The 13105-nt window shown below is 37.0% G+C and overlaps 1 protein-coding gene across 6 annotated transcripts in view; it reads right to left on the bottom strand.

The window, feature by feature from the left end:
• The window catches only part of LOC5513118 (myelin transcription factor 1), a 35743-nt gene that overhangs the window by 8460 nt on the left and 14178 nt on the right, over positions 1 to 13105 (bottom strand). The window contains exons 1-13 of one of the 6 annotated variants that reach the window (XM_048726176.1): positions 12543 to 12904; positions 11453 to 11623; positions 6990 to 7328; positions 3509 to 3599; positions 3404 to 3425; positions 3056 to 3118; positions 2924 to 2982; positions 2803 to 2833; positions 1950 to 2012; positions 1691 to 1737; positions 1547 to 1577; positions 799 to 861; positions 373 to 458 (exon numbers count right to left, since the gene is read on the bottom strand). In XM_048726176.1, the coding sequence (XP_048582133.1) occupies positions 373 to 458; positions 799 to 861; positions 1547 to 1577; positions 1691 to 1737; positions 1950 to 2012; positions 2803 to 2833; positions 2924 to 2982; positions 3056 to 3118; positions 3404 to 3425; positions 3509 to 3599; positions 6990 to 7328; positions 11453 to 11548 (991 nt within the window). In that variant the 5' untranslated portion in view covers positions 11549 to 11623; positions 12543 to 12904. Of the gene's footprint in view, positions 1 to 372; positions 459 to 798; positions 862 to 1546; positions 1578 to 1690; positions 1738 to 1949; positions 2013 to 2802; positions 2834 to 2923; positions 2983 to 3055; positions 3119 to 3403; positions 3426 to 3508; positions 3600 to 6989; positions 7329 to 11452; positions 11624 to 11913; positions 12164 to 12183; positions 12408 to 12448; positions 12905 to 13105 lie in introns of those variants that run through there. The other 5 variants (XM_048726174.1, XM_048726178.1, XM_048726175.1 and 2 more) reach the window with 5 other exon arrangements.

Below are 13105 nucleotides of genomic sequence, written 5' to 3'. Positions count from 1 at the left end.
GAAATACCCACGGAGTGTGATGAAGAAGTTAAACAAAGTAACGTGCAAAAATATCTGCACAAGTTTTTTTGGGAGGCCTAGGAAGCGCTGATAGGGTGTTTGCTTTGATAGCAATATTATTAAAAATGCCAAGACTATGAAAAATTGATTAAGTCACAGCTATTACAGAAGGATAGGTTGTTCTGTGTTCCAATTATAGTATCTCAAACGTGCGCATTGCGAGAGTTACAGCAAAACAAGGCAGCTTGACCTAGACTCGCAAGGGATAGCTTGGAATTTCTTTCGAGTCACCTTAAAATAAAACGAAGCTAAAATAAATAGGCGCCAATATAGCCGAAAGTGGGGAAGTATTGCAACAGCGAGTGAACCCACCTCTCCTTTGCGTCGGTGTTCCAGGAGGACTGATGCACTGGCGCGCCAGCTGCTTCTGGGCTGCAGCTATCGGGCAGCCGGACAAACTACAGCAATAAATCAGTCCGTAAATTAGTGAGACAACAGGTTATGGGCCCAGGCAAGAAGATGTGCTTCCGGAAAAGGGCTAAGTTTTAGATTATTTCGATCTTCCATAGCCACTTTTTATTATAGAACTGAGGCGTAATATATTTTCAGCTGCATACATGGTAAGAGGCTTCACAGTAAAACGTTTTGAACAGTGACAAGAATGAATTCGGTTATTTTAGGTTCCAACATGTATCGCAGGTCTCCATAGCAGCCGTATTAACCAATCGGTCACAAGTTTTTTTTAAGTGTCGGTGCAGGTTGCAGGTTTCGATAGTGTCCGTATTAACAAGGTTGTACCTTCTGTGTGATGTGTAGAGGCCCGTTCGGTGCCCGGTACCGTCACATCCTGGGGTCGGACATCTACAGAAAACAGAGTTGGATTATGGTACACTAGTTAGACAAGCTGAACTTGGCTGTTATAGTTATCATAGTAAATGCAACTGATGACCATTATAGCCACGCCCGTGTTATCTAACTATTTACTAAACGTTTGTTAACCGTTATAGTTTATTGGCCGCGTTAGCTATTTTCTTATGATATTGTGTTAGCCCTTTTACAGTAGCTACGCTAGGTATGCATTTACCGTGTTAGTTACAGATTCACAAATACTTTATTGGTCATAATAGGTAGGCAATCTCACATAAGTTGTGTTTTAACTGTTATTGATACAGTAGTAACATGCGGCTTTGTTAGCAGCGTACCGGCATTTTCTCCTAATTGTTAGCTTTGCTATCAGCTATTAATGTAACGTAAGGTTACATTAATGTTTTTAACTGTTCTTAATACACCAGTTACATGTGGGTTTGTTAGCAACGTACAGAAATTTGCGTTAGGTCTTCTGTATGTTTTAAGTCCTGTTATTAGCTATTCTAGTTTTGTTAGTTTTGTCAGCCATAATAGCGGTGTAAAAAGAACAATATTTCGTCATGAATATTAATGACAGGTTGTGTTTCAAGTAATAGCGGGTTAAAATAAACAATGGAAAACCTTTTCATTTTAACGCGATGCTCTTCGCGCATTTTCCATGAAATAAGTTATGTCTTACCTTACATTATTCTCGTCTCCACTTCCTTTGCCTACAAACAATACCAAACAATTAATAAGAATGGAGCACTAAACGACAAGAAGTTGCAATGTAAAACAACATGGAAATATAAAATGTCCCGGTGTAGTGGTCACTTTTCTCTACCTTCTTTGTCTTTGTCTGTGGACAGTCTACGGGGACATCCATACAAGCTGAAAATCAATCACGCCACACATTAACCAGATAAACAGACATACAGTAGTGCCAAATTACTCTGCTATCTGTGCGTGCGTTTGCGTCGGATTTTTCCCAAGGTTATTCACGTTTGAGAAATATCATACGTAGCCTGCCAAGGTTCCAAATGTTCTCCCTTGCCAATAGTGCCAATAAAAGGGACGAAGAAGAAGAGCAGGCGGTGTTTTACCTTCTGTGTGACGCAAAAAGCCCCGACTTGTGCCCAGACCCGTCACATCCTGATGTGGGACACCTGCACGGTACAATAACACCTGTTACTAGATCCACACACTTTGACGGGCTGGTGCAAACGCGACCTTAAAGGGACGGTGTCGCATTCTGATAGAGACATTTGTACGGTACAATAACAACTGTTATACATCCACACACTTTAACGGGCTGGTGCAAACGCGACCTTAAAAGCGACGGTGTCGCATTCTGGTAGAGACACTTGTACGGTACAATAACACCTGTTATACATCAACACACTTTAACGGGCTGGTGCAAACGCGACCTTAAAGGGACCGTGTCACGTGACACCTGCAGTGTAACTATAAACACGAAGCTAAGCAATAAACCTTCTATCCACTGGATTCTCAATTCTTATGTAGAGCGGGGGATTGGGAGTTGATAAGTGAACGGCATTTAAGGGACGCAATTCAACATGGCGTCAAACGATGCCAATGTTGATGTTGTGAATCTAACTAGGAGCAGAATTACCAAAACATACTATTTTCTAGCTTGCATTAAGTATTACATCAACATGTTTATGACATCATGCTGAATTGCTGTTCGCTTGTCAACTCGACCCAATCCCCCGCGCAATGTAAGGGTGGCGAATGTTTTTAAGACCGATCATAGAAACTGCACATCTCCTAAGAACTTTTCTTTAATCTTTCATTGATACTTATGTATATTATAACCTTGTAGAGTAAGAAAATAACAATATATATATTTTTTTTGAAAGAGGTACATGGAAAGAACGTGAAAGAGCCAGGAAACTTGAAAAATATATAGACAAAATGTATCAGTGGACAACACACCTTGGTTTATCACTATCGACTTCAATTTGATCTGAAAAAAATAATAAAATTAGTAAATCATGCAATTATAAAAATTCAAAGTGAATATATGAGAACGCAAATGATAAGTATAGTGCCTTACCTCCGGAGTCGGTGCGCATGCGTCGAGTGGCCTTATTAGCATTCGGACACCCGTACACACTAAAATCACGTGACGCTGGTTAGCACAAGGACATCACGTGACAATAAACACTGCGGTCAAGAGGTTACGTACCTGCGATGCGAGGCGAACCGACCATTCACGTGACCCTTCCCGTCACACCTTGGGGTAGGGCAGCTAAGAATAAAAACAAAATACTTATTAGTATAAGGAAAAGAAATGAAAGGTGCGGAGTTGTGGTTGAGGGAATTTATTTGCTTCGTCATTAGGAGATGTAGGGTATGGTTTTTAATGTGCACTGCAGCTAAAGCTCGTGAAACATTTAATCAAAAACACTTTCAAGCAAACTCAAATACGGGAGAGAACAAATTAAACTAGAAAATCATTGGAATTAGTAGAACCGCCTTAACATGACAACTTTTCATTATACGAAAAACGCGTCGAGGAAATTCAGATACGCACCCTATCAGCTCTTGTATGGAGGCTAAAAGAAAGAAAACAAGACACGTCAGTCATTGGTTGCCTGTCACAACAAAGTTACGTGATCTTAACATCCGGGATACTTACCTGCCATTCCCAGTCCCCTACATTGCCGCTTCAGGTCTTTGATCCCAGCGGATGGCGATTCACAGGGGGAAGGGGAGGAGTTTTTGCCGCTCTAATGAAAAATAAAAAGCGTCCATTAGCAGTAATACCTACTCGAAGTACTACTGAACAGCCCTGCAGGCGTTTTAGATTGATAGCAGTTCAAAGCATTTGTAACATTTTAAAAATTGCTGAATTGGAAATCGTTTAAGAATGAAAAAACGGCGGGAATACATCAATAGTTGCCGCCAAAAATCGATACGTCACGAGAGATAAACCGAGTCCAATTCTTTAAGAATTGAAAATTGTAATGACAGTGCTTGAAGCATACATAAAAGCTAGGGATTTTGACTGGGTATAAATTGAACTTGGGCAAATCGATTGTTTTTGTTTCAAGGAGTTTTAGTTAACGGAAATATATTGTAGAATACACTGCACTTCCATAAAAACATCTCAGAAAAGTATTTTTGTATAACAAATGAGTATACTTCTATTAGATTGAAAAGAACTTCGAGAACTTTCTACAAAGAATTGTGATTAAACCAATCTCTTTAAATGCTTAATTAAAGCAAAAGTGTGGAAAAAAAGAAAGGAAATGTAATATGAGACTTTTGAGATAAAATACAGTGGTAGGCGGAAGTATAATGACAAAATGCATAAAAACATGAACTAAACAAAAATCAAACAAGCAAAACACGAAATACTCAAGGAACCAAATTTGAATTGCTAACAACAACTTAACTCTACTGCTATAAGACCCACTACGTGGAATCTTGGGGTTCACTGCATTATTCACAGGATATTGTTTTTTTGTTTGTTTGTTTGAGAACGAATTTAAACAAGAAATTTATTTATTTCTTGTTTAGTTGAAAGGGTAGCGTCCTAGTTTTTTATACTTTCAATTAACTTTTTTGTATTAAGTACATGCCATATCTCTTAGAGATTACTTAGGAAAAGCTTCACACTTTAGGCGTTGAAATCATAACACATCCTAACTGCTAGTCTGACAGGCGGTGAATACACCTGCTTCGTAGATAATACGAACACAAAGTTCTTCAAGTTACGCGCTAGAAAACACGAGTTCTAGACAAATGAGCGAGATCATCCTTCAAGATAAATGAACAGGTCGTTTGCGACTGGTTTCTAGTTTTATCACTCCGCTATTGACTATCAAGCTTTGGACTGCGTGCTTTGGTATAATAAATAGTTTTCGCTGTTTGATTAGGCATCGCGAGATTTCCGCTTATGGAAATCCATGAAGTTTTCAATACTTTTGACGACGTCAAACGACAAAGGGTTGCGGACCAGCGCTAAGCAACCGGTTCCTAGTGCAAGCACGCATTTGTCTTGTGACAGAATAATAACTCGAACAACTAACATTTCACTTTTTTAAATGCACTTCTCTTTTTCTCTCACAATTAAAAAAACATTTTTTTTCCCTTTCAGCAGATTTATGTTATACTCAGAAGAAAATTAGAAAATAACAAAAACGAAGACAAAATAGTGATACTGGGAAAATGAAATGAAACCTAAAAGGAAGGTCTCAATTGTAAATGTTTTGTCCAAAGTTAATGAAAATATAAATAGACACAAAGGGCACGGTATTTTGCTGCAAATTAGAATGACAACAAATGTCAAACATTTTACTTTGCCACACCTTTTAAATAAAATCATTTTGGTTCTAAAAAGCAATTTTCTTCAAACAACAGCCAAGCCCTTTTCCTCTCTATTACTTTTACGATAATAGAAAACCCTTATCAACTAGTTTACAGTAAATAATGTAAAAGATAAAATCCGTTTGCATAAATACTTTAGAGTCGAATATTAAATTGTAGCTGGCCTAGTATCGTATGTGACGTAGCAGACGAAGTTATCTATCGACTAGCAACCATGATAGACGCTCTGTATATTTGGAAATGCGTCGAGCGAGCAAACAATTAAGCAATTATCTGATCCCATCTGATAATTCACTGAAACTCGAAAACTGCAAAGTGAAAAAAAGGTCGAATTTTATTAAATGTAAGATAAAGATACGCAAGCTAACTCAAATTCGACAAAACAACTACGGAATTGGAATTGGAAAAAAAAGATTAGAAAAAATAGAATTGCGCTTGTGATATTTTGTAAGCTCAGCTAAGCGTAATATATGCAATATATATCCGCTCCAGTTTTAGTTGTATGTATATTAAGAATTCTCGCCATACATTGACATTAACCCCAAACTAGTTGTCCTTCCAAATATAGTTTTAATCTATCATAGTTGACGGCCTTATCACAGTTCATGTGCAATGAAAACGGCTCGGGGCAATCTAATAGTACTAACTCAGATGCGAGCAGGGAGAGCATGAAACATGATGTTCGAGATAACGAGGAGAAGGGTTTTATTAGGAGTGTGTAATGTTTTGACATGCCCTGCTCGCAATCTTGCTGTTAGGGGACAAACACAGCGCGCGAGACCATAACTCCCGAAGCAATCAAGATTTATGAGGAACGATTTTGAGATAATAGTGCAAATAGGAAAAATAAATGTTTTTAAAAGAAAAAAAACCCAAAGCTCCAACTGAATGATGAAATCTTCATTACATTTAGCCATTCAACTATTATATCAATAGAGCAAAAGCGCAGTCCTCAAACCTTATTGCGAAAGTTAGCTTACTAAGGCAAAAAGAAACAGGAGCCTGCTCCAAAATAACCCCCCCCCCCCCCTTCAATGAACCTACAAAGACCTGAAAAAACAATAAGCGCCCTAATAAGCGCGTATTTAATCAAAACATCAGCATATTTTTTAAAGGGGAGTATGTTTCATGATCTTTATTAGCAGATTAAGAAAGGAACATGGAAAGTCTACAAAGATAAGGACTTCCTTGTCGAGTATGCACTGGCATGAAAAATAGACAAGTACACTAGCATCTGAAGTGAATAATTAGGAAAAGAGCCTATACAAACAGAACAAGGAATTTGATCAACCAACAGGTCTTTGTGTTTGAAGAAACATTTCTATTCTTGAGCTATGTGAACATTACTCTAACAAAGGTGTGGCCATGTGCACTATTTTTTGCCCCCCCCCCCCCCCCCCCCATCCCCGTTCTGGAGTTCATGTGCCTCCTTTCAGGGTTTATTAAACTCTCTTTCTAGGTCCATGTGTACCATTTCTTGGTTTGTCCCCCTCCCCCATCCCCGTTCTGGAGTTCATGTGCCTCCTTTCTGGGTTTATGTAACCCTTTTTCTAGGTCCATGTGTACCATTTCTTGGTTTGTCCCCCCCCCCCCCTCCTTCCCCCGTTCTGGAGTTCATGAGCCTCCTTTCTGGGTTTATGTAACTCTCTTTCTAGGTCCATGTGTACCATTTCTTGGCTCGTTCCCCCTCATCCCTTTTCTGGGTTCTGGTGCCCCCCTTGTTTGGATAATTGATTTATAAAAAGTGATTCTAAAATAATAATGACAGCACAAATAATCTATGTTACCTTTGTATCGAGAGTGTCCTGGTAGGGCCCCCTTTCCAAGCACTCCTCACTGCAATAGAACTTCTCCTCGAAACTGAAGAAGTCATCATCCTCATCCCCTTCTTCTCTGCAAGTTGAGCAAACATACTTCTTCCCTGATAGCACAGGGGGGTGCATGTCCTCGTCAACATCTTCACTATCATCATCATCATCATCATCATCACTATCGTCATCATCACTATCATCACTATCATCGTCTTCAATCCCTTCGTCCACTCTGTCATGGTTATTGTAACTCATGTTTGTCTTTTCCATGAAAAACGAAGCAGCAAGTTTTGGAACTTTCAAAGGTGAAGGATCCTGATAATTTTAAAATAAAATATGTACTGTATGTAAGTAACACTGTAAGAGCTTGCAGATTGAAGGGTCAAGTAAGGCACAAAACCAGGATTAGCTCAGAAGGATGCACAATCATTAAAATTTAGCCAGTGCTTTTTTTGCCGCCAAGAAAAGTGCATGCACACCCCACGCCCACCCCTAGCTGAAAGAGAAAAGGACACTGGGGTCATCTCATCCCTGTACATCTTAACCCCTCCCCTTATCCCCTAATTTTAACTAGAACACAATTTCTAGTTTTGCTTGTGACGTATAACATTCTTAATTTTCCCTCTTGAATTAATTATCTGAAAACCAGGCAAAAATCAACTAAAAGTTTTAAAATCCTAATAAAATGTGTAGTTAGGATTAATCCATGTCAAAATTTTTCTTTAAAAACAACAGACAATAAGAAGCATATTTCTCACAGATGTTGGCTTAGTGGCTATGGACCTACATAGACCACCAGTCAGGGTCGCATGACCCTGTCAATCAAACAGGGATGTCAATCAAAATTGTATCAATTGCCCAAAACCAAAAACTAAATATAGAAGTTCAAAAAATGCATTTGACAATCATAGTAAAGAAAAAAGAAGAAACATAATTCTGAAAGATAATTAATAATAAGATCTTTTAAGCAATTATTGTAAATATTGTAGTATCTATCATTATGTTGATGAAAAAATATGAAGCAGATGAAATGGGGAAAACCATAATCAAAATATTTATAATGTATTGTTAAGGAGGATTCTTGATTTCCAAATTCTCACCCACTCAAATTAATTCTTATGAAGTTTTAAAACAATACTAATACTAGAAAAATCAGAACTATAGAAAATGCCATTGTACCATTATGTAAAGGCCATGCTGAATAACATGACTGATGATAAAAAAATATTATATTATTTTGTGTGCATAAAATTAATCTAAGGTGTCTTGGTAGTAACTCTATTATCACAAAGGTGGGAAAAATTGTGTGAACAGAAGTGTTTGAAACCATCTGGATAAACCAACAACAAAAACTACAGAGAGTCAAGATGAGTTTAAGCCATAAAACTTTAAAGCAATATCTATTAGAGCATAGTTAATGAGTCTATCTGTAGTGGGAATATTAGGATTACCAGCAAACAGTCTGAAAAATTCATGCATGTTCAGAATTGGCTCAAATATAATTGCTATGCTTTCCATAATTTGTGACCAGTACTTTCTAAAATTTAAATGATTTTGAAAATAGGAGTTGTCCCGCACTTCAGGTATAAGAATAAAGAAGAGAAACCTGAAAGATATTCATTTCATAAATAAAATAATTCTGGGAAATGATCAAAGCAAGAGATATGTTTTGATGTAGTACCACTTATCAATTCACACACAGATAAAAGTTTTGGCTGACAGGATGTAATACATGTAAATTGATTCCAGTTTTAAATTCAATACTATGGAGCCTTTGCTTTCAGCTGTAAGTCAATATTGATAATACCCACCATTTCAAACTGTACTTTAGTGTTCTCAATAAACATAAGAGCTGCAGAGAAAATATGGCAGTAATAATTTAAAATCTTTATGCAAAGAATTATAAGCTGTGAAAACATTTAATAGTTGATAAAAAAAATTCCAAGCACAAGATAAAAGTTTTTGGAAGAACATGAATCCAACAAAATTGAGATCGAGCCATTCTATAATTTACGAATAAAAAAACAAGAACTTTCAAGTATTGTGTGGCTAATGAAAATTTATAGCAATAGTTTTTATTTTATAAAATGTCTTTGGGCCTAAAGATTGTCAAGCAAACTAAAGCACTTAATAGTAAAAATAAAGTTGTTATTATTAATTTATTCTAGACAGGAAAAAATCAAAAAAAATTTTTGCAATGGAATCTTTATTTATGATATGGTCAACAATAAAGTAAATGAAAAATAAAACAAAAATATGATGATGGAAGGGTGGTTGGCAGTATGTCTAAAACTGAGTGACGCATAGCCAAATTGTGAAAGTGATCCTTAAATATTAAACCTAAGTATGAGGTTAGCCTCAAACAGTACAATATATTTGGCATGTTTATTAATTCCCTAACACTAGCTTGGGTATAGTTCTGCTAAAACAATGTTTGGGGAAATTAGGAGCTGTAAACTTTTTTTTAATATTATAAACCTTTTGGTATAATACACTGTAGAGGAAATTGCATAGGAAACATATCCATGATTATGTGAGAACAATCAAAAGCAAATTTGAGAATACATGGAACAATTCCAGTGGTATTCAGCTCTCAAGGAAAGAAATATTATACTAATTGACTATTTATAAAAGCTGGGAAATTCTTTCAGAGTAGCAAAATATTAATAAAATGTACTTGTTTGAGTGCAAACTAAAATACTTGTAACCACTGAAGGCTCTTGCTTTCAAGTTTAACAGAGGAATTAATTCAGTTCTTCTTTGTTATTCTAAAATCAAGTTCTTTAGGAGCTGTGATCAAAGATAAGGGAAGAGCCAGCTGTTTTTAAGTTATTAGCATGAAAAGCAACATACTTCCAACCAAAAAGGGCCCAAATCAAACATCAAGCAAACTGTTCTTTTCCTGGCCTTCATTGCTGTTTTAGTATTCTTTTCTCTTAATGAGGTGAAAAATGCTAGTTATGTTATTCCATAAGAATTGAGTGGAAATATTGTATATTGTATTTTAATGAGCCAAAATATTTTGACTCACCTGATGTAGGAGAAAAACTGCAAAGTATTTTTTTGCGGTATGTGCAGTACAAGACTATCGAACAATTCTTTTCAAACAAGCAAATTGAAAGTGAAATTAAGAAAAGAACTGTGAGGCTCTGTTAATAACTTTCATTAACAATAAAAAGAAACAGGACAATTAAAATTCCTCTCTAGACTTTGGCGGTCATTTCACGATAAAAGACACTAAATATGGGCAGAAGAATCTTCGACATGTACCCCATAGGCTCTATTAGGAACCTAGTTTTTCTCCACAAGAAAATAATTTTCTCGTTTGAGAAAATAGAACGCGTCTCAGTTTAAGAACGATGGCAAGAAATCGAATATCACTTTCAAAAAAAATTCTACCAAAGATATTCATAACAGCCACAAAGCTTTATATAAAAAAAAAGTACATAGAAAGAACCAGTCTAGAATTCTTAAAATAATTCAACGAAAAAATTTGGATTTTCCGAGAGACAGATACGCAATTAGATTTATTTTTACCATCTCAATTCTAAAGTATGTAGTAAACAAACGCGCTGTTCGCAGAAAATGTCAGAGTTAGCCCGGCTAGTTGTAAAGAACAGAGTTATTGTTTATTCATACGCTTATGGCTTGTAATCGAAGTTTCTGTAATCCCCATGGGCGTATAAATCTCCTAAAAAATCCTTAAAATTTTCCATCGTGTAACGTATTAAGATTGTTAGTGTGCCAAGGCCGCGGGGATTTTTTTTTAGCTGTGTTTTAAGTTGCAGATTTCTAGAACACAAAAAAACTTTGCGGTCTCAAAAAAAGGCAGCAAAATTTACATATCCTCTAGTTGTAAAATGCAATGTTGTTCGTCCTAAGCCGTATCCATTTCAGCGCTACAAGAAATCAATCAGCAAAGTGAAACTTATGACAAAGCGAAAGTTATACAAAGTTTAGTTCGAAGCCAAGGGAGTGTTCATGTCAGCATTGGTGCGCTGAGTTTGGGTAATTTAAGAAGACAGAACCAAGTTTCCCAAGTTACGCGAATGAATGGAGAAAAAATATGCAAATGAGCAGACACGACTCCTACAAAAAAGTTTCCTAAATCTTTCTTGATTAGAAAACACGCACAGCGACCAGGAGAAATAGGACAACATTTACTGGTTCCCTCAGACTTTAACTGCTAATACTAACTTCCAGGGACAAGCTGAAGATATTTCTTAGATTTTAGAGTTTTTACATGTTTACAAACCGGAGATATTCGGAACAGCCATGCGAACTTTAACTCGTCTCAACTTGATGCGATCGAGCGTATCGAATTGCACCAAACCGTGAAGCAAACTCCGGCAAAGTTTACGAATTTAAAAACCCCTTCAAAACATTTTATTTGAGCACTTGAATGGCTAGCGAGAGCAGTTTAGTGGCCTTTTACTTACCAAAACTGGTTCAATAAATTCTCTTTTGTGACCGGCTCTGTTAGCTAACTGCCCATCTTGTGTTTGAGTTTTCCCCGTTCCTGTGACTTGATCCATTTTGCGAAGTTTCAGCGCCGGGAATGTGCCCTTTGGCAGCCTCGATAAATTCCCGGTCTCAAAAAGCCTGCTTTCCTGCCGAAACACACAAATACTGATTTTATGACTACAATTATAAAGGGGGCAAAGCTGCGCACGTATTTTTCAATTAGTCTAAGAGAATGAATTACAAGCAAAAATACAACTTTAATATGCCAGAAATGTGAGAGCATTCGATAACTGCGCCACATATAGCTCCAAAACAATTATTACAACAGGACCAAATGCCTCGCAAACATTTCATAATCCAGCTATAGAATACAAACACTAGTAAAAAAAATACCAAAAACATAGAAAAAAATAACTTGAGCTAACAGCACACTTACTATAGCAAATCTGTTTGGTAGTTCAGTCCACCACTTGCGCTCGAAGTTTTTGTACGAATTACAGCGATTATATTTACGCCGAGATCTTGAGTTTGAAAATTATTTTCACTCACGCACACGGTCGAATCAGAACAGGAAAAGTGCTCTGTTATTTGGGAAAAGCTGCTTGACATTTACATGGATTTTTTACAGCTATTTAAATACATCATCATAAGACTAGAATAAATTTATAACTGCTTGAACTCGCTAAAGAATAGAAAACAAACTCACAAAATACTCTGAGAAGGGTCGAATTTCCCCGTGTTACGCTCTAGAAATTGCAAAGATTCTCAATTCCCGATTGCCTTTAAAATCTGTTTCGCTTTCGTGGTCTAGTGCGCCGAGAGGACTTGCCACGGCCGCTCACATGCTAGAAATTTGCATATGCGAAAAGTTTGTCACACCGCAAAAGTCAAGACAGCCATTCCGGGTAAAAATGTTAGCCCGTTCGCGAACTTCAAGACGTTAACTGACTGCGATTTCTCGGCAAACGTACCTTCAATAGATCTTCTACGAGTTCGGCTAGTAGTTAAGTATTTAGTCGGCGAGTTTCGACGCTGGATGGAATTTTCAGGGTTGTTTTCACATACCTTGTCTCGGATTTGTGACTCGACACTGCTCTCGCAACAAAGAAGAAAGTTCAGAAACAAAACTCTCCCAGCATGCAATGGGAGCTTAAGAACCCCCTCTGGCTCAGCGAGTGACGATTAAACATTAATAAAAGTAAAATATCCAAAGTTTAACAAGTGCGAGGACTCGAAACCTTTAGAAGGTCTTTAGAAATAGAAAGATAGACACTAGAGGGCCATTGAATATGGAATTTGAATGCTGTGTTCGAGTGTTTTTTTGACGGGCGGCAAAGAAGACGCGCGCCCAGTTTTAGGGAAATTGTCAAAGATACTGAATTTTTAATAATTGGAAAATCTAATGCAAAACACGGTTCTCGCCGCAAGAAGTTTACAAATTTTGACAACAAATGCCCCAACATTTTCCTCTTCAACATATTACAAACAAAAACATAATCTGATCCATGTAAAGAAAAGTGAAATAGAACATAAGCGAAATTCTGTCAAACTACGCTTTCGTATCTTAAAATAATCTATATTGCCGCGGCGTGAACCATTTTATTCATAATATCAGTTTGTTTGAAAGT

Source organism: Nematostella vectensis, chromosome 4, assembly GCF_932526225.1.
Source record: "Nematostella vectensis chromosome 4, jaNemVect1.1, whole genome shotgun sequence".
Lineage (NCBI taxonomy): Eukaryota > Metazoa > Cnidaria > Anthozoa > Actiniaria > Edwardsiidae > Nematostella > Nematostella vectensis.
The sequence above is the reverse complement of the archived record's forward strand: the minus strand, read 5'-3'. Positions and strand labels throughout refer to the sequence as shown.